Source organism: Anomaloglossus baeobatrachus, chromosome 3 (assembly GCF_048569485.1).
Source record: "Anomaloglossus baeobatrachus isolate aAnoBae1 chromosome 3, aAnoBae1.hap1, whole genome shotgun sequence".
Taxonomy (NCBI): domain Eukaryota; kingdom Metazoa; phylum Chordata; class Amphibia; order Anura; family Aromobatidae; genus Anomaloglossus; species Anomaloglossus baeobatrachus.
Window position 1 is genome coordinate 449,354,496 of NC_134355.1, and position 26,610 is coordinate 449,381,105.

Here is a 26,610-nt window from a genome sequence, read left to right on the forward strand (position 1 = left end):
TGCACATGCTCAGACACCAGAATATTCTATTAATATTCCAGAAAAACGTTTGGCAGTGTAACAAGATGGCAGCTATTTCTACAGTGCCTTGCAAAAAAGATCTACAGCTGAGGTGGGAGAGTCTGTCGATAGGACAAAAATCAGTCGTACACTGCACAAATCTGGCCTTTATAGAAGAGTGGCAAGGAGAAAGCTATTTCTCAAAGATATCCATAAAAAGTGTTGTTTAAAGTTGGCCACAAGCCACCTGGGAGACACAGCAAACATGTGGAAGAAGGTGCTCTGGTCAGATGAAACCAAAATCAAACTATGTTTGGCATAAAAGCAACAGAGCTCATCACCCTGAACACACCATCCCCACTGTCAAACGTGGTGGCAGCATCATGGTTTGGGCCTGCTTTTTTTCAGCAGGGACAGGGAAGATGGTTAAAATTGATGGGAAGATGGATGGAGCCAAATACTGGACCATTCTTGAAGAAAACCTGTTGGAGTCTGCAAAAGACCTGAGACTGGGACGGACATTTATCTTCCAAAAAGACAATGATCCCAAACATAAATCAAAATCTACAATGGAATGGTTCACAAATAAACATATCCAGGTGTTAGAATGGCCAAGTCAAAGTCCAGACCTGAATCCAATCGACAATCTGTGGAAAGAGCTGAAAACTGCTGTTCACAAACGCTCTCCAACCAACCTCACTCAGCTCCAGCTGTTTGCAAAGATAGAATGGGCAAGAATTTTAGTCTCTCGATGTGTAAAACTGATAGAGACATACCCCAAGCGATTTGCAGCTGTAATCACAGCAAAAGGTGGCGCTACAAAGTATTAACTTAAAGGGGCTGAATAATGTTGCACGTCCCACTTTTCAGTTATTTCTTTTTTAAAAAAGTTTAAAATAAGCAATAAATTTCCTTTTAACTTCACAATTCTGTCCCACTTGTTGTCGATTCTTCACCATAAAATTAAATTTTTTATCTTTTGTTTGAAGCCTGAAATGTGGGAAAAGGTTGAAAAATTCAAATGCGCCGATTACGTTCGCAAGACACTGTATATACTTTAGTGAATATCTCCCTAGAGAAAGCAAATGTGACTAAAGTCCCTGTTACATGCAGCGTCGTATCTTATGATATATCACCGGGGTCACAGATTCCGTGACTCACATCCGGCATAGTTAGCGACGTCGTTGCGTGTGACACTAACGAGCAGCCGTTAACGATGGAAAATACTCACCAAATCGTTCATCGTTGACACGTCGTTCATTTTCAAAAAATCGTTGATTGTTGAGGACACAGGTTGTTCGTCGTTCTCGAGGCAGGACACATCGATATGTGTGACACCTCGGGAACGACAAACTACAGCTTACCTGCGGCCCCTGGCAATGAGGAAGGAAGGAGGTAGGCGGGATGTTCCGCCCGCTCATCTCCGCCCCTCCGCTTCTATTGGACGGCTGCCTAATGACGCCGCTGTGACGCTGCACGAATTGCCCCCTTAGAAAGGAGGCGGTTCGCTGGCCACAGCGACGTCGCTAGGCAGGTAAGTCCGTGTGATGGCTCCTAACGATATTGTGCTCCACGGCCAGCGATTTGCCCGTGACGCACAACCAACGGGGGCGGGTGCTTTCACCAGCGATATCGCTGCGTGTAAAGCCTCCTTTACCTATTAAATGTGTCTAGGAATTTATTTATAATGGCATTTTCTTTATTTACTTATTTTTTTTGTCTGTTCCTGGAAAACCCCTTTGGAACATTTGGCTGTGCAAATAATTTGCTCTTTGATGGATTTTACATGCAGAATTTTTAGGAATATAAAACCAAACGGGTTGTGCATAAGCTACATAAAACTGGGCTACTATTTTTTATGCTTGATGGTTCTACAATGATGGAATAATCATTCTCAAGATCGATGAAGCCACTGTCTGAACGCACAGGTCATATGCTGCACATGCATCATGAACCACCGCGCGAGACAGTGATTGGGTGCATTGGTCGGGTGAATGATGGACATTTTATCATATGTGTGCAGGACTGGCAGAGATCAAAGATGGGGAGGGGGTGGCACTGATCCAGTGGGAGATTAGAATACTATTGTTATATTATTTTAAAAAAAATTTGTTCAAAAGAACAGAAAGTCCTCAGTGGTTGATACCTTTTAATGGCTAACTGAAAAGATGGTAATAATTGCAAGCTTTCGAGACTACTCAGGTCTCTTCATCAGGCATGGTATAACACAAAATCTGAAGAGTCACATATTTATACACAACAGGACTTAGAATAGTGCAGTAAAAAAAAAAAAAACAAGTTATATGAAACAGAACTATCACTATGGCAGGGGGGCAAACTGTTGTGGGGCCATAAATACTGCTGCAGTTCAGTGTGAAAGTTTTATTGTCCTTTGATAAGGGTCTGGTCCGGGCTGTGACACGCTCGGATGGTTAGAGGAGCACATCTTTTAACTGATGTAAAAAGACATGAATCCATGAGACACATTCATTCCTTCTCTGAATGTATCAAAGGTCATCATAAGTTTGTACTCCCATAGTCTCCTATCTCTCTGGGACTTGAAGTTTCCTTTCAATACCAGCAATTTCATGTCCATGATGCTGTGGTCGGGGTTACAGAAATGTTTGGCCACAGGTAGATCCATCCTTTTTTCTCTAATTGTGTGGCGGTGAGAATTCATCCTTGCCTGAGCTGTTGTCCGGTCTCCCCTACATACAGATCCCCAGTTGGACATTTGGTACATATAATTAAGTACACCACATTGGTTGTAGTGCAGCTGAAGGTACCTGGGATCTTGTAGTCCTGATGTGATCTGGGAATCTTTATCTTGTCCGTTGTCAATATTAGTGGACAGGTCTTACATTTTTTCTGGTTGCAGGGAAATGTTCCTGTTGGTGTTGGAGAGGACAGGGAGTTTCTGACAATGATGCTTCTTAGATTTGGGGGCTGTCTAAAACACAGAAGTGGGGGGTCTGGAAAAATAGATTGTAACCGGACATCTTTTTGCAGTAATGGTTGTAGTTTCCGTGCAGCTCCTCTAAACACCTCCAGATGTGGATTGTAGGTGACTACAAGAGGGACCCGGTTGTTCTCTTCTTTGGTTTTATAATGTAGAAGATGGTTTCTTGATATTCTGGTGGCTCTTATAATCTGGTTTTCAATTGTTCTTGGGTGGTAGCCTTGTTTCAGAAAGGTCTTTCTGAGGCCCTCAAGGTGATTGTCTCTATCTGTACTGTTGGAACATATCCGATTGTACCTGATAGCCTGGCTGTATACAATAGAGTTTTTTATGTGTTTTGGATGAAAACTGTCCCATTTCAGGTATGTTGGACGGTCAATTGGCTTCTTGTACAGGGATGTCTGTATTTCATTGTTCCGTAGTTTAATGATGGTGTCCAAGAAGTTGATTTCCGTGCAGGAGTAGTTGAGTGTTAGGTTGATGGTGGGATGAAACTGATTAAATTGTTCATGGAAGGTCTTCAGCTGCTGCTCAGACTCTGTCCAGATGATTAAAATATCATCAATGTAACGGTAGTAGGCCAGAGGCCTGATAGGACAAGATGATAAAAAGTCACTCTCAAGCTTGGCCATGAAAAGATTTACATATTGTGGTGCCATTTTGCTTCCCATTGCAGTCCCAGTCTCCTGTAGATATGTCATTGTCAAATGCAAAGTAATTATGGGTGAGGATGAATTTTGTAAGCTTCACCACAGAATTGGCATCAGTTCCTGTATTTTCCAGGAAAATTTTGCAAGCATTTAATCCATCCTGGTGTGGAATATTCGAGTACAAGGATTCCACATCCATGGTGGCAAGGATGGTTCCCTCTGGAAGAGGACCTATTGCTGATAGTTTTTTCAATAGGTCAGTAGTGTCCTGGATGTAGCTGGTTGTATCCCTTACCAAGGGTTTAAGGATACCCTCTACCCATCCAGAGACTTGTTCAGTGAGGGTGCCCACATGGGATTATTATTCATATTCAGGAATTATGGATTCATGTCTTTTTACATCAATTAAAAGATGTGCTCCTCTGACCATCCGAGCGTGTCACAGCCCGGACCAGACCCTTATCAAAGGACAATAAAACTTTCACACTGAACTGCAGCAGTATTTATGGCCCCACAACAGTTTGCCCCCCCTGCCATAGTGATAGTTCTGTTTCATATAACTTGTTTTTTTTTTTTTTTTTTACTGCACTATTCTAAGTCCTGTTGTGTATAAATATGTGACTCTTCAGATTTTGTGTTATACCATGCCCGATGAAGAGACCTGAGTAGTCTCGAAAGCTTGCAATTATTACCATCTTTTCAGTTAGCCATTAAAAGGTATCAACCACTGAGGACTTTCTGTTCTTTTAAACAAAATTTTTTTTATCTCTACTGGCTAACACGGTACAAAGATATATTTTACTTGTATATTATTTTAACACATTTATTGCCCCGATACCATCTAAAGCTGGTGTCACACATAACGACGACGACAACGACGTCGCTGCTACGTCACCATTTTCTGTGACGTTGCAGCGACGTCCCGTCGCTGTCGCTGTGTGTGACATCCAGCAACGACCTGGCCCCTGCTGTGAGGTCGCCGGTCGTTGCTGAATGTCCAGCTTCATTTTTTGGTCGTCACTCTCCCGCTGTGACACACACATCGCTGTGTGTGACAGCGAGAGAGCGACGAAATGAAGCGATCAGGAGCCGGCACTGGCAGCTGCGGTAAGCTGTAACCAGCGTAAACATCGGGTAACCAAGGGAAGACCTTTCCCTGGTTACCCGATGTTTACGCTGGTTACCAGCCTCCGCTCTTGCTGCCAGTGCCGGCTCCTGCACTGTGACATGTGGCTGCAGTATGCATCGGGTAATTAACCCGATGTATACTGTAGCAAGGAGAGCAAGGAGCCAGCGCTAAGCAGTGCGCGCGGCTCCCTGCTCTCTGCACTGTGACATGTAGCTGCAGCACACATCGGGTTAATTAACCCGATGTGTGCTGCAGGAGAGCAAGGAGCCAGCGCTAAGCGCGGCTCCCTGCTCTCTGAACTGTGACATGTAGCTGCAGCACACATCAGGTTAATTAACCCGATGTGTGCTGCAGGAGAGCAAGGAGCCAGCGCTAAGCGCGGCTCCCTGCTCTCTGCACATGTAGCACAGCGACGTTATGATCGCTGCTTCTGCTGTGTTTGACAGCTAAGCAGCGATCATAACAGCGACTTACAAGGTCGCTGTTACGTCACCGAAAATGGTGACGTAACAGCGACGTCGTTGTCGCTGTCGTTTAGTGTGACACCAGCTTAATAGTCACAGACAACCCCATTAAACGTTACAATTCACTTACAGTGCAATTTAGCAAAAAATAACAAATATACATGTACCATATATTGTAAAAGAAATTGATACTACGTCCATGCAAAATTCTAGTTATAATACATAATATGGTTTTAAAGGGAACCTGATAAGTGCAATATGCACCCAGAACCACAAGCAGTTCTGGGTGGATATTGCTACTCCCTGCTTAACTGTCCCTGTATACACTAGCATGGATAAAGAGATTTTAGAAAAAGTATTGCTAAAGATCTTTTATGACATGCTAATTAGCGCAAGGGCTATTCACAAGGTTATTAGTACCTGCACTCATTACGCCCTCTTAGCATGTTAGCACACCCACAGGGGCGTGCTAACATGCTATTCAATGCCTATTGCCCAGCAACATCATCTGCAGTGACGTGTGTACCTGTATCCGTTGCACCACCTTAGACGCATAATCAGAAGTCCCGAAACTTCTAGGCATGCGCACTACACCAGTTTCAAGCTGGGACGCGGACACCCAGCTTCATAGTGGGTGTCACGAACCACCGGGGGGGTCACTCAGAAATCCCCCGTGCTGTCCACCAAGGTCACGATCGGGGGGTAACAAGTGGGGGTCACCCCTCCTTTATACCTCCCGACCGACAGACAGAGCACGTGACGCGCTCTCTAGCGGCCCTCTTATAGTCAGGCCAATTATGGAATTGCCCGAAAATAAGCAAGGAGGCCGCTATTCTCCTGTGCCGATGATTGAAGGGTCCCCGGTGAGAGCAGAGTATATATTCCTCTGACCTCCGCGGACGGAATATATAAGAACCTCCTCGCCTCTCACTGGCCGCCCCACAATGATCCTTGGCACACACTCGCTGCCACCAACCGATTTACGGTAACTATTAGCCGAACACACAGACGTGGGATTCAAGATCGAGATAACAGAACAGCCCAAGATTAATTATATAATTTAATCGGCCTAAGCCACACTAGAACTACAATATATACATTACGGAATCTACAGAATATATACAGTGCATAGGTCAGAGTACAGTTACAATTAAAGCATGGTTTGCAAACAGGCATACACAGTTCCAGCAGTTACCTTGTGCGTCTGGCCACAGGGGGGCGCCGTGGACCAGGTTTCCAGGATCTCCCTCACATGTCTTCCCTGACCAGACCCCCGAGCAAAAGAACACTAGAAAATGGCCAAATTGGGGTTATCAACCTGGGCAAATCCAGGTCCCCTCCTACCTTAGTGACCTCACAGGGAAGCACTGCCACTCCCCCTGCATTGAGTCAGAGTAATGTCCCAGAAGGGGCTATTACCCGTAACTCCGGACTGGGAGGTCCAATCGGGACGGTTCTGGTGCCATCAGATCCGCCCGGGTCCCCTCTGCATTTTGGGTCTAAGCACGACTCATTTACCAGACTCCTACTAGCAGTTCTCTATATCTCGCCGCCCCAGGGTGCCATATAGACTTCGAGGATATGCACAGATTCGGCTCAAAGTCCCGATTCTAACGATGTAGAGGGTGTATGGCTGAGACGCACGGTAATATCATAACTGGGTATGATATTACGGAGCCAGCAGTATGCTCTCCTGCGGTGACTAGCTTCCTTTTGGTTTTGCTAGGTCACTGTCCACTTTCTTTGATGAGTGGACACAACTCCCAGGGGGTCTTCTTCTCTCACTTTGTTTTAAAGGCCTGAGAGAACAAGCAATCTCCATATCAGAGGAGATGGCTGTTGGAGGTGTAAGTGGGACTTCACACCTTTCCAGATGCTGGGCATCTGAGAAGTACCTCAGTGTGTGAAGGGACAAGGGAGGGGGGTTGCCCTCAGGGGGTGATGAGAGAAATGATGACTGGACATCATCATTCCTCTTAATATCCCAGGATTTCCCTCACAGTGGGCATGACCAGAAGTCTGGGGATCATGTGCACTGAGCCGAAATCCAGTGTCTGGTGCGGTGGCAGCAGAGATGAGTGCGACCATGCCTTTGACGCTGCACATTTATTGGCATGTTAGCATGCTCATGGGGGTGTGCTTACTTGCTGAGAGGGCCGTCTAGCCAAGGGAACTAACACCCTTGCGACTGGTCGCTGGCCTCATTAGCATACCATATGGGATCTTTAGAAATACTTTTTCTGAAGATCTCTTTATGTACGCTACCATAGACTGGCACTGCTAGGTAGGGATTAGAAACATGCAGCCAGAACAGCTCGTGGTACTGGGTGCATATTGCACTTGACAGGTTCCCTTTAACAACCACCATAGTTTTTAGTTTTGAAAAGTTAATTTCCGTTGTGCCAGTCCATTTCACCTATTCCCACATCTTGTAATTTAGCTCCGCAGGACTAAGCCTATGATACATTGTGTCTGTATGGCTAGTGCTGTAATATGCTTTCTGCTTGATTAAAACTTTCTTTTTTGCATTTTTTATTCTGATGACAGCACCCATCAAATAAATACATTGTCAATACAGACAGATCTTTATGAGAAATCGCAACCACTGTAAACTAGATTAGAAAGGTTGTAACTTTGCAATTTGCTATATTGAAATTGTATAAATGGTAATCTCTGCTTTTATAGTTGGAGTGATGCCTTTTAACAATGTATTCCCCGTAAATCATCTCTATGGCTCTTGTTAAAGTGATTTTCTGATGTTATAAAACATACAGAAAGTACTTGAAGTGGTTATCCTTTCTAAGCAGCTGCTGATATGTGATGCGTGCACTGCATCGATTCTCCAGTATGTGCGGGATGGGCGGAGATGTGACCACATGTATGCGAATTGTATACTTGCAATCATGTGCCAACTAAACTATCCTCTGCCTCTCAATGTTCTAGTAGATGAGTCTAGTTGGCATGAGATTGCAAGTATTCAAATTGGATGCCTTCAGCTGCATGAAAGTACACCTTTAAAGGTGATTAGAGGGAATCGTGACAGTGTGCACATTGCACACTGTCATGATTTGGCGGTCTGCAGCACATAGAGTGATTGGAGACATTTTTTTCTTAGACTGTACAATTCCTTTAACTGTGACTAAATACTCTCCAGCAATCATATAGTATATGGTAATGCTTAGCGTGCCCTAAGCATATTCCTCTGAGTATAGTGAGACTGACTACCCCGGTGTGCCCTGAGGATAGTAGTCAGTGTTTAAAGCAGGGTTCCCCAACTCCAGTCCTCGAGGGCCGCCAACCAGGGCTGTGGAGTCGGAGTCGGAGTCGTGGAGTCGGAGTCGGAGTCGGAGCTCATTTTGGTGGAGTCGGAGTCGGAGTCGGTATAAAATGCACCGACTCCGACTCCTAAAATATATAATAAATTGGGGACAGGAGTGCAATGCAGAATGTGCTGAATATTTTACTAAATAATAACATTTAGTATAATGCTTATATTTAAGTGAAAAATTTATTGTAGTACAATGTGAACATCAGACATTTAATTGTTTTTATGATACAATAATCAAGATATTTGGATAGAACATAAAATATTTATTGGAATACAACTTTAGAACACAAAAAAACTAATAAATTGTAAATATGTAATATATATAATATATATATATATATACAGTGTATATACACACACACAAGATATATATGTAATCTACTGTATATTACATAGTGTATTACATATTTACAATTTATTACAGTTTTTTGTGTTCTAAAGTTGTATTCCAATAAATATATTTTATGTTCTATCCAAATATCTTGATTATTGTATCATAAAAATTATTAAATGTCTGATGTTCACATACACATATTCATGTACTACAATACATTTTTCACCTAACTATAAGCAATATATGTAGGAGCCGGAGTCGGAGTCGGAGCCGGAGTCGGAGTCGGAGCCGGAGTCGGAGTCGGTGCAAGAGAATTTGAGGAGTCGGAGTCGGAGTCGGAGTCGAAGGTTTGGCTTACCGACTCCACAGCCCTGCCGCCAACAGTTCATGTTTTCAGGATTTCCTTAGCATTGCATGGGTGTTGGAATCATCACCTGTGCAGGTGATTAAATTATCACATGTGCAATACTAAGGAAATCCTGAAAACATGCACTGTTGGCGGCCCTTGAGGACTGGAGTTGGGGAACCCTGGTTTAAAGGGTTAATATCAGCAAAAAGCAAAGACATTTCCCCCATACACTTGAATGGTGCTCAGCAAATGTATGTAGAAAGTCCAAGAATATATGAGAATTAAATGGCGGACATTACACAGTGAACCAGCTGATTACACCCTCCACTCTACATCACTGCTACAGACACTACTTTGGTAAGGGATAAATGCTGGTGAATTCAAACCATTACGACAACGTTTTTAAAGATCATGATCAGGATGAGCTCTGTCTAACTGCATCTGCTGATTATTTTCAATGTGCACTGTGCATAGGCAGAAACATGTTCGATTTCATAAGGTAGAAATAGACAGAGCTCACGAATGTGGAGGATTAGATAACTGCAGGTCTGCTAATTCGGTGATAATCTCCTGCTGATAAAACAGTGTTTTATCAAAACTACATCAAGCAGTCCAGTAAGGATGGCTTTAGGGTGCATTTATACCTACATGTGGCGGTAAATGACCGTCAATGCCTACATGTCATGTAATAACCTTTTTAGACAGGCGGACCTCACCTGATGCGCACAGAATGATCAGTAATTGATTATAGCAATAACTGGAATCTAGATCTCTACACGCTACAGATTGCAAAATCCTAGTGATAGTCTTTATATGTTGGATTTACGCACTCAATGCTAACTAGTAAGACTGTTTTTTTAAAAGTATATTCCAATGTTAAATATTTATAAAATAAAATAACCACGATCCATTTCTTTCTTAATCCTATTTTGTTTCTAATTGTAATTCAATGTCTAAAAATCACCTGTTTCCCATACTCTCTTTCTCAGGAGGAATTAATTCTTCCTCTGCCTCTCCAGTGTTGATGAAATTGGGCTGGGGCTTAAGCCTGCTTTACACGTTATGATTAAGCATACGATATCGTATGCGATCGTAACTGCACCCCTCGTATGTGTGGCACGTTCAATTTGTTGAACGTGTTGCACAAACGATTATTTGCTGTCACACGTACTTACCCGTCCATACGACCTCGCTGTGGGCGGCGAATGTCCACTTCCTGGAGTGGGAGGGACGTTCAGGCGTCACATCGACGTCACGCGGCAGCCGGCCAATAGAAGCGGAGGGGCGGAGATGAGCGGGACGTAAACATCCCGCCCATCACCTTCCTTCCGCATTGCCGGCGGGAGCCGCGGGACGCAGGTAAGATCTGTTCATCGTTTCTGGGTTGTCACACACTGCGATGTGTGCTAGCTCGGGAACATTGAACAACCTCACATTCAATTTTTAGCAATTGAACGACGTGCATGCGATGAACGTTTTAACGTTCAATCGCAATCACACGTAGCTGTCACACGTTACAATATAACTTACGATGCCGGATGTGCGTCACTTACGACATGACCCCGCCAACACATCGTAAGATATATTGTAGCGTGTAAAGCCCGCTTTAGACTCAGTGGCTCCATCTGCCGATTACACCGAACATAACTGCCATGCTAGGTGCGGGAAAGTACTAAGCGCACGGCGAAAGGGAAGAGAAACCCTGTGTCTAGGGAAAGGGAAGATTGTGACCCCTGAACAAACCTACTACTGGTCCCTGGGGTCCCTCACCACCCTAAAGAGGTTTTCAACCTATGCGCCGAGCCGGATACCTGACCCTAGGTATCCCTAGTGCTGGGCCCTGAGTAGGGAACGGATGGGATGAGCTCTTCGTCAACCCCACACTAAACACTATAGACGACACAAGGAGCATGCACAGGGGAAAATGCATGAACTACTTATCTACAGATAACTCGGGTAGACGTTTAGCAATGATACCACAAAGAAATACAAGCATGCACACGCACGCAGGGCTTGAAGAAACTGAAGAATATCACCAACACCAGTCTAAAGGAAGGAAGGGGTATATAAGCACTAAGGGAATCCTCATGGTGAGCAGCTGGGTGGAAGTTGAGCTTCGGCTGGGTCCAAAAGGGAGAAAGATGAATCCAGCAGGAAAACTACGTATACCAATGAATACTGACAGCAGGAACAATGGAAAGTCATGGAGCATTCTGCGCAGCCAGACGCTGTGACCTTCTATGGCCCGAAACCCCAAGACTCTCACCCGTGACAATAACTATGTCTCTCCATCTAGGCCGCCCCTTCCAACACTAAATGAAAGCTGTAGTTTAAAAAAAATAAATAAATCTGCTACACTCCTACACAAACAGAAGCCATTACAGATGAACTGAAAGCGATTTCCCTTCAGTTAATATATTTCTCATTCACTTCTTTCTTTAGAAACCTTTCTAAATACACCCGATACAAAACTGCCGGCTTATTTATTGCAGATGTAAATGACCATTGAAGAGCTGCGTGTTTGTCAGGTAAAGAATAGAGTCTGCACCAGGAGATAAACAAGTGATGGCAAGTTTGTCATATCTTGTCCCTGGTAAAAGGACATCTATCTCTACGATCAGGCTTCCATTAACTGCTAGCCCGCGGCTACAGGGAGACGTTACATTTTACTGCACTCTTATTTTCTGTAACCAAAAGTAGTGACCTATATTAGGACTGAAATTTAGTGTAAATGCTTTGTGCTTTCTCATGGGTATTTGGCCCTGACCCTCCAGGGCATGAAATGTAATTATACAGAGCTTTGCAGGAGGAATTCTGGGAATCAGATCTGTTGGCTTTTCTTCTGGTTTCCAGTGATGCATACACCTTCACAGTTTATTTCAGAAGGGTACCGCATGCTGTTATTCGTGATAAGAACGAGTCACGTGTGCTGGTTATTTCAGTGGTGAAAGAAATCCGAATGATTGCATTATGATTTATCTTATTGCGATCTAGGCTGCTTTTCTGAACTGTATACAGAAAGATTTGGTTATGTACTGACTGAGGACATCAGATTACATGTCATCAGGCTTCACTATTTTGCCACACTTAGAGGAGTTGTCTGGGATCAGAAAATGGAGACAGAGGTAGATAATGCCATAAGATAATAAAACAAGCATTACTTAGCTGCTGATTGTCTGCAGTGGTCACCTATGTGATGCCATCACTGCAGCACAGTAAACAGACCAGTTCTGTAGCGGCAGAGATTGTAAGAGGTAAGTAATGCTTCTTTTGTGACTTTTTGGCCTTTTCCCACTTAAAGGGGTTATCCGGATTAATTTGCTTTTTTTTATTATTTCCCTATTGGGCTACATTGGGGGCAGGTAAGTAGATAGTAACCACTTACCTGCCATGCTGTCAGCCCCTCTCCCCCGGCTCAGAGTGGTCATGTGACCGCTCCTGCCGCGATTTTGCTGCTTCGGGTCATTTCATGTCAACATGGGCAGGACCATGTTGACATGCAAATCTGGAAACAGCTTGCCGCCCTGCTGGGCAGGTACAGTGCGTGGAGTCCCCGCCCCCCTTCCCTGCACCCTCCCACACATTCCCCCGCACCCCGTACTCTGCCCACAACCTCCCCCTGCACTGCTGTGGGGTCCGTGACCTGGGGGAGGGGCATGGCGGCAGCTGCCCACTGTGTCCGCGCCAGCTTCGGGCCCCCTGCTCAGGATCGCATATTCAAATGTACTGGCATCACAGATGCCGATTATATTTGAAAGCGTTGATGAGAGGGAGTGCAGCTTCTCATCACTGTCCCGTTGTCTGCTCTGACAGTTCAGGAGAGCGGTGAAGTCACTACTGTGCTGATATGTCCAGACCAGACAGCGGGCGAACGTGCAGGAGCGGCGGGGACCGAGGACAGGTGTATTCCCTACATGTGTTCCCTATGGGGGCAGGGGGGGTCGGTACAGAGCGCCGTGTGTGTGTGTGTGTGCGGTGCAGAGCCATATGTGGGGGGTGCAGAGCCCTATGTGTGTGGGGGGTGCAGAGCCCTATGTGTGTGGGGGGTGCAGAGCCCTATGTGTGTGTGCGGTGAAGAGCCCTATGTGTGTGGGGTGCAGAACCCTATGTGTGTGTGTGCGGTGAAGAGCCCTATGTGTGTGGGGTGCAGAGCCCTATGTGTGTGTGCGGTGCAGATCCCTATGTGTGTGTGTGTGCGGTGCAGAGCCCTATGTGTGTGTGCGTTGAAGAGCCCTATGTATGTGGGTGGTGCAGAGCCCTATGTGTGTGTGTGTGTGGTGCAGAGCCCTATGTGTGTGTGTGGTGCAGAGCCCTATGTGTGTGTGGGGTGCAGAGCCCTATGTGTGTGTGGGGTGCAGAGCCCTATGTGTGTGTGGTGCAGAGTCCGATGTGTGTGTGTGTGCGGTGCAGAGCCCTATGTGTGTGCGGTGCAGAGCCCTATGTGTGTGTGTGCGGTGCAGAGCCCTATGTGTGTGTGCGGTGCAGAGCCATATGTGTGTGGGGTGCAGAGCCCGATGTGGTGTGGGGTGCAGAGCTCGATGTGGGGCTGTTATTTGCAATGCTGTAGTAATAACAGGTCAGTGCTGGGGCAGAATACTGACAGGAATGTGTGTGCAGGGGGCGAGGCTGGACACTGAGGCCTGGCAGTGCGAGCTGTGACTGGGAGGTTTTACACAGGAAGTGGTCAGTTTGCTGGAGCTGAATGTAAACAAAGAGCTGCAGAGAATAAAGGGATAATTCAAGAGGAACAAAAGTTAGAAAACAAAAAATAACAATGTAGGGGTGTTTTATATGACAATACAGCACAGTTTAGCTTAACAAAAAATTTTGAGTTTATGTCGGACAACTCCTTTTAAGCATTTTTTGTGTTTTTTTGATCTACCAAAAAAAGTATTAAAATAATTTCAAACATAAAAACCCAGTTTCAATAATATTGACCTTTTATTAAACGTTCATTTCATAAAACCACAGCAATATACATAGGCGGATTAACATTACATGAGCACTGACGTTTCATATGTAAGGATTCTCACATAAAGAACAATAATTGAAAAAAAAAATTTCTTGTAGATAAATTGATAAACAATTTTAGTTTGTCGTCACAAATCTGTCCTAAACACATACAAGAATGTGTTACGTCTCCTGCCTTCTCAGGTTCTTCTTTATAGAGAAATGCCACACAGGAGGGAATGAGTGTATCATAGCTGAGGATGACCTCAGAGCTACATCTATAGATGGAGCAGATGTGCACACCTTGGGAGGAGGAGGAACGAGACAGGACACAGGCATTTTCTAACAGAGTATACAAACTGTTAGAAAACAGCATCTCCCATGGCAGTCTGGTGATGTCCGGCTAATTGACAGCCGGCTTCTTCAGGCAGATGGGCAGATGGGAGATGGCTGTCAATCGTCATACTGTCTCCACTGATGCCCACATCGACAGAGAAGATGAGGTCCAAAAAAGCAGGAGTGTTACCTCCTGAGAGAGGAGAGCTCTCCACAGGGCAGAACAGGCAGGTAGCTGGTTATCAACGGTCTGCCGGTAAGTTCTTAGCCCCAAAAAAGAAATAAACTCTAATGCAGGCATCACACGAGATGATCTATCGTGCGATGCATCGTCGGGGTCACGGTTTTCATGACGCACATCCGGCATTGTTCACGACGTCGTCTCGTGTGACACCTACGAGCGACGCAGAATCAGTCACAAATCGTGAGTCATGTACACGCCGCTTATTTTTTAAAAATTGTTTATTGTTCATCGTACCCGGGGTAGCACACATCGCTCCGTGTGACACCCCGGGAACGATGAACACAGCTTACCTGCGTCCCACGGCACCCGCCGGCTATGCGGAAGGAGGGGGGCGGGATGTTTACATCCCGCTCATCTCCGCCCCTCCGCTTCTATTGGCCGGCGGCTGTGTGACGTCGCTGTGACGCCGAACGTCCCTCCCCCTTGATGAAGAGGATGTTCGCCGCCCACAGTGAGGTCGCTCAGCAGGTAAGTACGTGTGACGGCAGTTTAACGACTTTGTGCGACACGGGCATCGATTTGCCCGTGACGCACAAACGACGGGGGTGGGTACAATCGCTCGTGCGATCGCACGATAGACCGTAACGTGTGATGGCCGAATAATTCCCAGTATAACCCCTTTAACTGATGCTTTAAAGCACCACTCCAGTGGGTTTTTTTAATTGTTTTGCTGGAGTGGTATTACTAACGTAAGGTCCATGTGCCTGGTATTATATTCACCACCCACTGTCTCCAACTTTTCACTGCACGGCTCCGATACCGAATCGCCATTTTGTGACCACACCTTCTGATTGATTGGAAGTCAGAGGTAACGATCACAAGCTCTCAATATAAGTCTATAGACGCCTTATTCTGGCTCTCATAGGCTTACATTGAATTGTGACTTCTGCATTGCGCAGCAAACTTTGGAGCAATGTAGCAGGTCACAAACTGCTGGAGACCAACCGGAGCAGCACCAGTAACAGATTGCCAACTTTCTGGTGCTTCCAGGAAAATTTGTAAAAGTAGGGTGTTGTTTTTTTTTTTTTACTGTAATTTTCATCATTTCATGTGAATGTAGCTGATGTCTTAAGCCTGCTTTACACGCTACAAGATATCTTACGATGTGTCGGCGGGGTCACGTCGTAAGTGACGCACATCCGGCATCGTAAGGTATGTTGTAGCGTGTGACAGCGACGTGCAATTGCGATTGAACGAAAAACCATTCATCGCAGGCGATACGTTGTTCATTCCTGATTGTTCGTCGTACCCGGGGTAGCGCACATCACAGTGTGTGACACCCCGGGAACGATGAACAGATCTCACCTGCCTCCTGCGGCTCCCAGCCCACAATGCGGAAGGAAGGAGGTGGGCGGGATGTTAACGTCCCGCTCAGCTCCGCCCCTCCGCTTCTATTGGCCGGCTGCCGCGTGACGTCGATGTGACGCCAAACGTCCCTCCCACTCCAGGAAGTGGACGTTCGCCGCCCACATTGAGGTCGTATGGAAGGTAAGTATGTGTGACAGGGGTTAATCGTTTGTGCGGCATGTTCAAAAAATTGAACGTGCTGCACATACGATGGGGGGCGTTGCAAATCGCATACGATTGCAACGTGTAAAGCAGGCTTTAAAATCAGAATCAGAATTATTCACAGTATCCATTTATCACTTATAATCTTGATTTATTTTGTTTTTTTTTTATTTTCTGTCCCTGATTTTTTGGTAAATTGTCCAGAAAAAGTTAAGCAAAGTTAAGTTGGCAACCCAGTTCGCAAGTTTCAGACTAAGTGCAGGAACCTCACATTTGTGGCACCACTCCAGCGCTGCAATAAAAAGAAAAAAGTGCTGAAGTGGTAGAGTGGTGCTTTAAGAGTCTATAGGTAAAAAGGGTTCCAACATTTTACGGTCAATGAAAAAAGGGATGAGCAAAAACTCATGCAACTAGAATGATGACACCTGAGAAAAGTGTGCAGTCTGCTCTCAGTATGCAGTCTGCTCTCAGTATGCAGTCTGCTCTCAGTATGCAGTCTGCTCTCAGTATGCAGTCTGCTCTCAGTATGCAGTCTGCTCTCAGTATGCAGTCTGCTCTCAGTATGCAGTCTGCTCTCAGTATGCAGTCTGCTCTCAGTGTGCTGGCCGTCTGCTCTCAGTGTGCTGGCCGTCTGCTCTCAGTGTGCTGGCCGTCTGCTCTCAGTGTGCTGGCCGTCTGATCTCCGCGTGCTGGCCGTCTGCTCTCCGCGTGCTGGCCGTCTGCTCTCCGCGTGCTGGCCGTCTGCTCTCCGCGTGCTGGCCGTCTGCTCTCCGCGTGCTGGCCGTCTGCTCTCCGCGTGCTGGCCGTCTGCTCTCCGCGTGCTGGCCGTCTGCTCTCCGCGTGCTGGCCGTCTGCTCTCCGCGTGCTGGCCGTCTGCTCTCCGCGTGCTGGCCGTCTGCTCTCCGCGTGCTGGCCGTCTGCTCTCCGCGTGCTGGCCGTCTGCTCTCCGCGTGCTGGCCGTCTGCTCTCCGCGTGCTGGCCGTCTGCTCTCCGCGTGCTGGCTGTCTGCTCTCAGTGTGCAGTCTGCTCTCAGTATGCAGTCTGCTCTCAGTATACAGTCTGCTCTCCGCGTGCTGGCCGTCTGCTCTCAGTGTGCTGGCCGTCTGCTCTCAGTGTGCTGGCCGTCTGCTCTCCGCGTGCTGGCCGTTTGCTCTCCGCGTGCTGGCCGTCTGCTCTCCGCGTGCTGGCCGTCTGCTCTCCGCGTGCTGGCCGTCTGCTCTCCGCGTGCTGGCCGTCTGCTCTCCGCGTGCTGAGCGTCTGCTCTCCGCGTGCTGAGCGTCTGCTCTCCGCGTGCTGAGCGTCTGCTCTCAGTGTGCAGTCTGCTCTCAGTGTGCAGTCTGCTGTCTGCATATGGAGAGCAGAGAACACAGTCTGTTTTTTTTCTCAGCAGCTATTAATCATTTATAGGACCGTTTGAAGTGTCCTATGCTACAGAATGGTAATGTATACATAAAAATCATCTGCTACACTGTGGCTTGTATGGCATCCGATTTTTTTTTTTTCCTTGCACCTATCCAAATTCGGACTAAAATCACAGCATGCTGTGATTTTTTTTTCCCACATCTGGAGTTTGTCAGTGAAAAAAATGTCATCCACACTGTCCATTTGAATAACATTGGTTCGATTGCTGTCCGGTAAAAAAACGTATAGCACTCGTCCGATTCATAGACTCGTGTGAGCGAGCCCCAATGCCCAGACTAGCTGCGAGCCTCCTAATCGGAGCATGGCGGCCTGTTGTGCCTCAGAGCCTGTCAAATTTGGATCCAGAGACCCGCAGTCAGTCAGTGCAGCCTGAGCACGAACTGTAACATGCAGATGTGTGTATCTGGCTATAGACGCATAGATAACCATAGTATAAACTACAGCTTGCAGGCCCGCTGTGACCTTGACAAATTTGGCAAATTATTACATTGTCCTAAACATTCTTTATGCCTGATGTTTAAGCTTTTGTGTGAAGCCGGGCTTAGGTTTTGTAAATGTTTACCAAGAATGGTTTCTGTACATACCAGAAGACCATAGATGACATTACGTAGTCAGCTAAAACCACAAATGCATAGAAATATTGCCCTTTGGTTCTTATTTCCCAGGTTTCAGCACTGAGCTCTGGGGAAAGCGCACTTGACGACTTTGGACATATTTGTGCAGAAAATCTTAAAATAAAGAAATATATATATATATATATATATATATATATATATATACTACTCAAGAGTACTAAGCGGAATTTCAAAAAGCAGAGTGAATCTATTTTATACTTCATCTGAAGTATTCAAGACGTTCGAGCTGGCTGTTTAGGAATTTTATATTTGATTTATAAGCCATCATTACAATGAAAGAGAATTCACTTTCAGCAGCCCATGCATTGCTTACATAACAAAAGGAGCATTCAATTCTCCGTTCTGTTTGCCTCTATCATAAGACTTCACTTTAGAAATAATAGATGAGGTGGAGATAGACTGTCATTTCTTCAAAGTGTGGATATTACGGTGTATATCTGTGTTATTGTGCTGCGACTTCATCTCCCCCATTTTTACATATCTAAGCTCTTATTAGCATAGAGAACGCACAAGGTGCGAGGAGTTCCTGTTGTTTCACTATTGTAGGATTGTGGTTTACCTCTATTATCCCTTACATATTTTGTCTTTCTTCCTGTAGGATGAAGATCAGTTTCCTTTTCGCATGCTTACTTGTCCTCACGATCACAAGAGATTGTATTTGTGGTAAGTAACAATTGAAAACATTTTTTTAAAAGGTTCTTGCCTATTGTTCTTAAAGGGAACCTGACAGGTCCCATATGCGTTCTAAACTACAAGCAGAGTGATGTGTGGCTTAGTAACCCCTTCCTACCCATCCCTGTGGTGTTATATTGTGTAATATGAACGTATAAAAATACGTTTTACTACTTACAAGTGCCCTATGTAAACAATCAGAGGGTCTAGCCCCCTGGGTGTCGCTCGCCCTGTGGGCGTTTGCATGGTTTCCATGGTATCAGGTCCCTATGGACGTGATACCATGGATTTACATGACCAATGTCACCATCCGCTCCTTGAGATCCCGCGCGTACGCGCTTGCCATTCCCGCAGTCTTGTTATCCGGGTTCTTGCTTGTTGGCTTCTGACGTGCACTGCGCATGCTCTGAAGACTCCTGTGGTTCCGGTAATGCGCAGTGCGCATCTGAAGTCGAGAAGCAAGCCACCCGGATGACAAGGCAACGGGAGTGGCAAATGTGTACAGGCGGGATCTCAAGGAGCTGACGGTGATGTTGCTCATGTAAATCCATGGTATCATGCTCACAGGGGCATGATTCCACGGAAAGCATGCAAACGCCCATGGGACCATGTGACGCCCAGGGGATTAGACCCTCACGTTTTTTTTATACATTCATATTACAACCCAGGGATGGGTAGGAAGGGGTTTCTAGGCCACACATCTCCCTGCCTGTAAATCAGAATGCATATGGGACCTGACAGGTTCCCTTTAAAGACTTTTTACCAAAGAGTGTGCAACTAAATATTAATTTAAGGGTGTCAATAATTTTGTCCAGCCTATTTTTGTTGCTTTTTGTGAAATTATGTCCAATTTGCCTTTTATTGCCTTTTATCCTCTGTTTTTTGCGTCTTTTTCAAAGACCCAAAGGAAATAAACGTGTATAACAAAACGTGTAATCGCAATATATTTCTGGCAGAAATACTTATTTTTGGGGAATAATTTGATGGGTGCCAACACTTTTTTGGCCATGACTGTATATGTGCATGTAGCTCTTTCAGCGATACCTTTATATGGAAAGTCTGTTGAGAAATCAGCATTTGAATTGATATGGAAATAGCTGTGATATATCTGAAGCCTTTGTCACTCCAGCTCTATTCTCCGCCTCCTACTTGACTGACTGGTCCTTTGCCTGCAGCAACACATCATAGAGACTGTCAGTCAAGCAAGAGGAGGTGACTTTGAAAGAGCTACACGCACATATAAATAGTTTTGAGGGTGAAATCCTGCTGACAGGTTGCCTTAAATTAAAGGACAGCCTTTAAATTGCTTTAGTTTTAATTTTACTCTTAACATTTTAAGGATGTATGCATATAGAAGTATAATATGTTTCTCCATGCATTATTGGGAAGACTATTCAGATGAACAGTATATTTAGTTACCGCTTTCCCTAACTAGTACTGTTGATTTTCAGGAGTGGAATTACTAAAACTGAGTGCAGTCAGCTGAACAGCAGCTTCAATATGAAAAAAAGGTTGTTTTCCTGTAGAATCACAAAGCCACCCACCATTTAAAATGTCTTTAGGCAAATAATTTGGTCATCGGTTTACTGCTATTATTCATATTTCTTGGCATACTTTATGTTTTTATTTTTTGTTTGTGTAGTGAGAGAGGGGCAATATACAATTTGTTTGTATTAGTGACAGGGTAAAGGCTTAGCAAAAATATTGCCCCCTCTCACTACACACTTATAGGTACATAGATGATATATAATTTTGCAACTGATAATGCTCTGAAGAATTTAGCAAATTATATTAATTATATATAACATTACGGGCATGTTCACCTGCTGATGATTCTCATAAAATTCCTGTTTCATCAGAATCATCAGGCGGTCCCAATCGACTGTATTTTCTACCCACTTTTCAAAAAGCTACTTAGATTAATTGGCTTCCCATTAAATTGGCTTTACATTAGCAGAATTAGATTAGAGGCCCACTTGAAGTTAGCAGTTATGTGTATCTATTGCCTGTACAACTTTGTGAAATATTTTGGTATCCGTAATTGGAAAATAATTATTATAATCAATTGGTGTAACTGTAGTGTTATTAAAGTGACCCTTAAGACTTATTTGCATCAGTGGAGTGTATGTGTGGCAGATCCTTGATCATTATCTTTCTGTCCCTGGTGGTTTAATAATCTGAAGTTTTAGAATCAGTTTGTTCTTGTAATAGAAATCAGTACCCTATGGCTTCCTGGTGATCCTATGATAAATCTGTATTGTACTCAGTAGTAGTGATGGGCGAACCCAGACTGTAAAAGTCCGGATCCGCGCTGTTTCAAAGGTACCTGAGTGCTGGACCCGGGCTCGGGATTGATGTTTGATCCGGATCCAGCGCTGGGGAAATAAAAAAAAAAAAAAAAAAAAAGAAAATAAGAATTAAGCAAGTGCTTCATACTTACCGAGGCTCCAGCCCAGCTCTCACACTGCTCCCGCGGCATCTCCTTCACTTCCTGGGCTGCTCATTATAGTTCATACATATGCACTGCTCTCTCCGCCCAGTGGCTGTTCTGGCTTCTGTGATAGGTTGCAGTTAGATGCGCCCCCAGCCTATGTGACAGCGTCTGACTGCAACCAGTCACAGGCGCGGTCTGCGGGTCAGTATCATGGTATAAAAATAAATAAATCATTTGGCGTAGAGCCCTCTAATATTATACTACCCAGCACAGATAAAACCTCCGGCTACAGGCGCCTATTTTGGCTGTGTATCAAAATAAGAAGAAACGCATTCGGCTTTTGTTTTTTATTTTGATACCCAGGCATGATCAAACCTGACAGCTGGGGTCTGGTATTCTCAGTCTGAGGAGACCCAGTCTAAAAATAGCAACCAGCAGGCGCCCAGGATTGGCGCATCCATTACATATGACAATCCCAGAGCTTTCCCTGGCTCTTCATGATTGCCCTGGTTCGGTGGCAATCGGAATAATATAAGAGGTGAATGGCAGCCCACAGGTGCCACTAAGCTCTAGATTAGTAATAACAGGCGTCTATTACACCCCCCCAATATTAATCTGTAAGTGAAAAGAAATAAACACAAACACCAAAAAAATCCTTTTTTTGAAATAAAGACAAAAAAAGTACTTTATTAACCCCAAAACACCCCTGCAGGTCCAATGTAATGCACACGAGGTCCCACAGCGATCCAGGCATGATAGATGCACTTTGCAGATCAAAGTATTGTATTATGCATGCACGGGCGGTCTTTTACCTTTCCTCGCACCTGTACACTACAGTAGTTTGCTCTGGCCTCAGCAGGACAGATCAAAGTGTGTATGAACAGGAGCGCAATGGAGGACTGTGTGGATGACATAGGACGCGTCATCCTCATGGGACTGGGAAGGAAGAAGGCGACTGCACAAGATAGGGGTGGCGCCGGACCGAGATTAGTGACGCTAATTGGACCCAACTGCCCCTTAGGTGAGTATAATAAATGTCTTTTTTACATTCTACTGATACACAGTATTCTAAAATGCTGTATATAAGGGCTCACTGTTAGTGGTCGCAGCTTAGAAGAGGAAAAACCTGTTGACAGATTCACTTTAAGGGTACGCTCACACGAGCGACAAATACGGACGAGAGCAATGCGAGAAATTCTCGCATTACACTCGGACCAATGTTATTCTATGAGTGCGAGCTGTTGGTCAGCTTTTCTCGCATCCAGATTCTGGATGCGAGAAAAGCGGCAGCATGCTGCGTTTTGCTGCTACCGCCGTATCTCTCGCACCCATTCAAGTGAATGGATGCGAGAGATACATCGGACTGCACTCGGATGTTTTCCCAGTGCAGTGCGATATACGCACAGGCTGACAGTGGAGGAGATGGGAGGATTAACCCCTCCCTCTCCTCCGCAGCGCCCGCACTCAGCTGTGACCTGATCGCAAGATCGGGTTACAGTCGCATGACACTCGGCTCACGCTCGCAGCAGAGCCTGAGCCGGGGGACATTAGCATATTGCATCCGATGCTCTGGCATCAGATGCCATACGCTCGTGTGAGTCCAGCCTAAAGGAAATGCCCCACAATAGTTTAGACCATGTTTCTTAGGCTATGACCTGTATGATAGACTGCCTGATCTACTGGTCTAACCTCCTGCATGATTAGAAAGCTCTAATGACCAACACCTTTCACTTGAGATCCCTGTGGGGGAAAGGGTAGCACAGCTGAGTTTAGCTGTGTCACATTACAAATCATTCTGTCAACTTTCATCCTCTTATAGCACTGTCACCTGTGCTTTACTGCCTCCTCCCCATACCACCTGTCCAAAGATTTGTCATTAATCCCACTTAAGTCAGTTTGTGCTCAGAACAGCTTGTAATTAGTGATAAGCGAGCACTACCATGTTCGGGTGCAAAATACTCATAACGAGAAGAGGAGACAGGCGAATCCACTCATATTAGGAATTATTGGGTCCCACCGGATTTAAAAAATAAAAAAAAAAAACAATTTGGGACCGGAATGAATCTCGAAAATCTGCCTAGACTCTGAACCCCATATAAGTCTATGGGTACCCGAATATTGTGCTTCAACATGGTGGTAGAAAGGGCAAGGGCGATTAGACCGGGAGCGTTATACCTTCCGAGTCTCCTGCACGGCTGTAACTTTATTTCCTAGCCAGTCAATATCCTCATACATATTCACTGCTTCCCCCGTGCACCGGCCGTCTCGCTGTTTCTGATTGGTTTCAGTCAGACTGCGCAACCCTCCCTTTGTAATAGCGTGCATGAGTGCTTAGAATCACAAACACTGTCTGCGTATCTACAGTATTGTAAAAATAAATAAATAAAAAAATGTATTTATCCCCTCATATTGTGATACCCAGCACACATAAAGTTACAGGTTGTAGCCCCCAGCCATATGCTTATCTTGGTTCTGTATTTAAATAAGAGTAGCGCTATGCAGATTTTTAAAAAATGCAGGCCCCGACAATTTTGCTACACAGCCATGATAAAGCCAACAGCTGGGGGCTGCTATTCTCCGGCTTGGGAGGCTCATTTTTATTGGGCCCCTAGCCTTAAAATAGCAGCCTGCAGCCACTGGGGCGTAGTCTGACTAGAACCAATCAGAGACGCCGGGACTGCAGGGGCTCAGGGGAAGCAATGTATATATGTATGAGGGTAATGAGCGGTCCCGGAAGCAGTGTTACAGTTGCACTGAAGATTGGCAAGTATTTTTTATTTTTTTTTAATTATCCAGCTGGTCAAATCCAGATAGTTACATGGAGTTCCCCTGTTTGCGGTTGGTGCATGGATACTAGGTATCCAGTGCGGATCCCAAATTTTACAGTCCAAGTTCGCTCATCACTAGTAATGAGCAGTTGGTTGCTCGGGTGCGTGTGATGTGAGTACCCAAGTATGATGGAAGTCGATGTGGAACTCTAGCATTTTTTCGGGAACTCTTCCATAAAATTACTCGAGTTCCTTAATGACTTCCTTTATACTTCAGTACTCGAGTCGCGCCCATCTGAGCATCCAACCGCTTGTTATGAGACCTGAGCATGGCAGGGTTCGCTCATTACTACTTGTACTCTCTCTGCCGTGAGAGCAGAACAGGCTGTCATTACATCACGCAGGAGTAAGCACAGAACAGGCAGGTTACTCCTGTATGAGATGTAATCACAGCCCTGATCTCACTGCAGAGAGTTTACAAATTTCTTGAGTACAACAGTTATAAGTCAGATTACGTCTTAAACAATGAGAAACCTGCTCTAAGCTATGGTGAGGCGCTAAACTTCTTGATAAAGTGTATGGATGCTGGGTGCAGCTGAGGTCCATATCTGAGGATCTGTATGGCGGATTTAAATATCTAAATGGTGGAGGTGTGACAGCCGGAACACCCACTGATCAGCTGTTACCAACGCCAGCCGGCAGTTCTCAGATTCTGCCAGAACACATAATAGGCCATAATGTAAAAGTAGTGGCAAACCTCTTTAATCGGAATAACCTGTCAAGAAGCCGGATTAAAATAGGAGGAAAAAATTGACCCTTTTGACATGGTGAGGAATCCTCTAACCACACAAGTACCTAAACCTTAGCAGCTAGTAAGAAATGTTTCAGACTAGTCATTATCATCATCCCTGCACCAAGATTGCATCAGTTCCAAGACTCCAGTATTAAAATTTGCACCATAAATAATTAATTATGTCTTAGTTTTATGAACATTTTTTCTTTGTCTTTGCACTTTGTGCTGCTCCAAAGTGAGATTTGTCATCCCTTAGCAGCTACTACTGCAATACAAAAGCCGCTCATTAACTCTCAGTCTACTGAAAAGTAAGGCTCTCTTTTCTGCAGTACAAGTGAATTGGCTGGTATGGTGCATTTGGTACATTTGTGCTCAAAAGGAACCTGCTTGCATAAGGATTCTTGAAGGTAATGTGCCAGATCATTGACAACAGATGGTCAAGCACCAGGTGATTGCTGGAAATTAGGTCAAGGTGCTGGCACATTGCCGTCTATGTGCTTATGATTGCTGAGAAATGTTTAAGTTATTGGATGTGCAGTATAGCATAAATAGTAACAAGCAGTGCAATTTTATTAGTGCAGACGGAATGCAGTTCTCTCTCTAATTTGCTAAATGACTTAACTCTATATGTACAGTACCATTTGATACACTCTATGGACATAATTATGGGGACACACGTCTTGATCATTGAATTCAGGTTTTTCATTCTGTTCCATTGACACAGATGTAAGAAAAGCATTTAGCAATGCAGTCTGCCTTTCCAAACATTTGTGAAAGAATGGGTTGTTCTAAAGAGCTTTCTCAATTCAAGGACATCACAGTTGTAACAAATCATTTTGTGAAATTTCTTCTGTACTAAATATTGCATGATCAACTGTGAGTGCTGGTATTATAAAGTGGAAGCATTTAGAAGGCACAACAACTGTCATGAAGTGGCGGACATTGTAAAGTTACAGAGCAGGGTGCAGAGGCGCATAGTGCATAAAAGTTCAATGCTGGAGAAAAGTTGCCATGCTTAATGTATCTGCAAAGTTTAAAGGGAACCTATTACCAGATTTGGGCCTTCTAAACTAAAGCAATCACCTTAAGCACCGCTGTGCTGTAGTCCATGAAGGTGCTCGTTATCCCTTGACACCCCCCTCTTGTAGCCTCCAAAAATACCTTTTATAAAATCTCCCTCCCGGTATGTAAAATATCCGTTCCTATGGGCATCCTATTCTGTGTCACCTGTCCCTCCTTTCTCCGTCCTCCTGAGCTGATTGATGATGATTACGCCTCGGACGCCATCCACGTAGGAAGGCAAAATCTTCATATTCCCGGCTCGCTCAGGTGCACCTCACTCTGCCCTGTTGTGGGCAGAGCCGAAATCGTAGGTGCACCTGTCTGAACCAGCGAGTTCTCTGCGCAGGCACAAGATTTTGCCCATCGATGTGGATCAAGCTGGTGATGTCACCCACATCACTGGGCAAAATCTCAAGCCTGTGCAGAGAACTCGCCGGTTCACGCAGGGGCACCTATATTTTCAGCTCTGCCCACAATAGGGCAGAGTAAAGTGTGCCTGCACGAGCTAGGAATATGTTTGCGCAGGAGAGAGATTTTGCCTGCCTACGTGGAAAGTGTCTGAGATGTTATAC

General features: G+C 45.1%; 1 protein-coding gene across 5 annotated transcripts in view; it reads left to right on the plus strand.

Moving 5' to 3' along the window:
• IL1RAP (interleukin 1 receptor accessory protein) overlaps window positions 1-26,610 on the plus strand; it is a 331,833-nt gene that overhangs the window by 200,855 nt on the left and 104,368 nt on the right. For all 5 annotated transcript variants that reach the window (XM_075340481.1, XM_075340480.1, XM_075340479.1 and 2 more), the window contains one exon: window positions 18,908-18,972. In XM_075340481.1, coding sequence (XP_075196596.1) covers window positions 18,909-18,972 — 64 coding nt within the window. In that variant the 5' untranslated portion in view covers window position 18,908. The remainder of the gene's footprint in view (window positions 1-18,907; window positions 18,973-26,610) is intronic.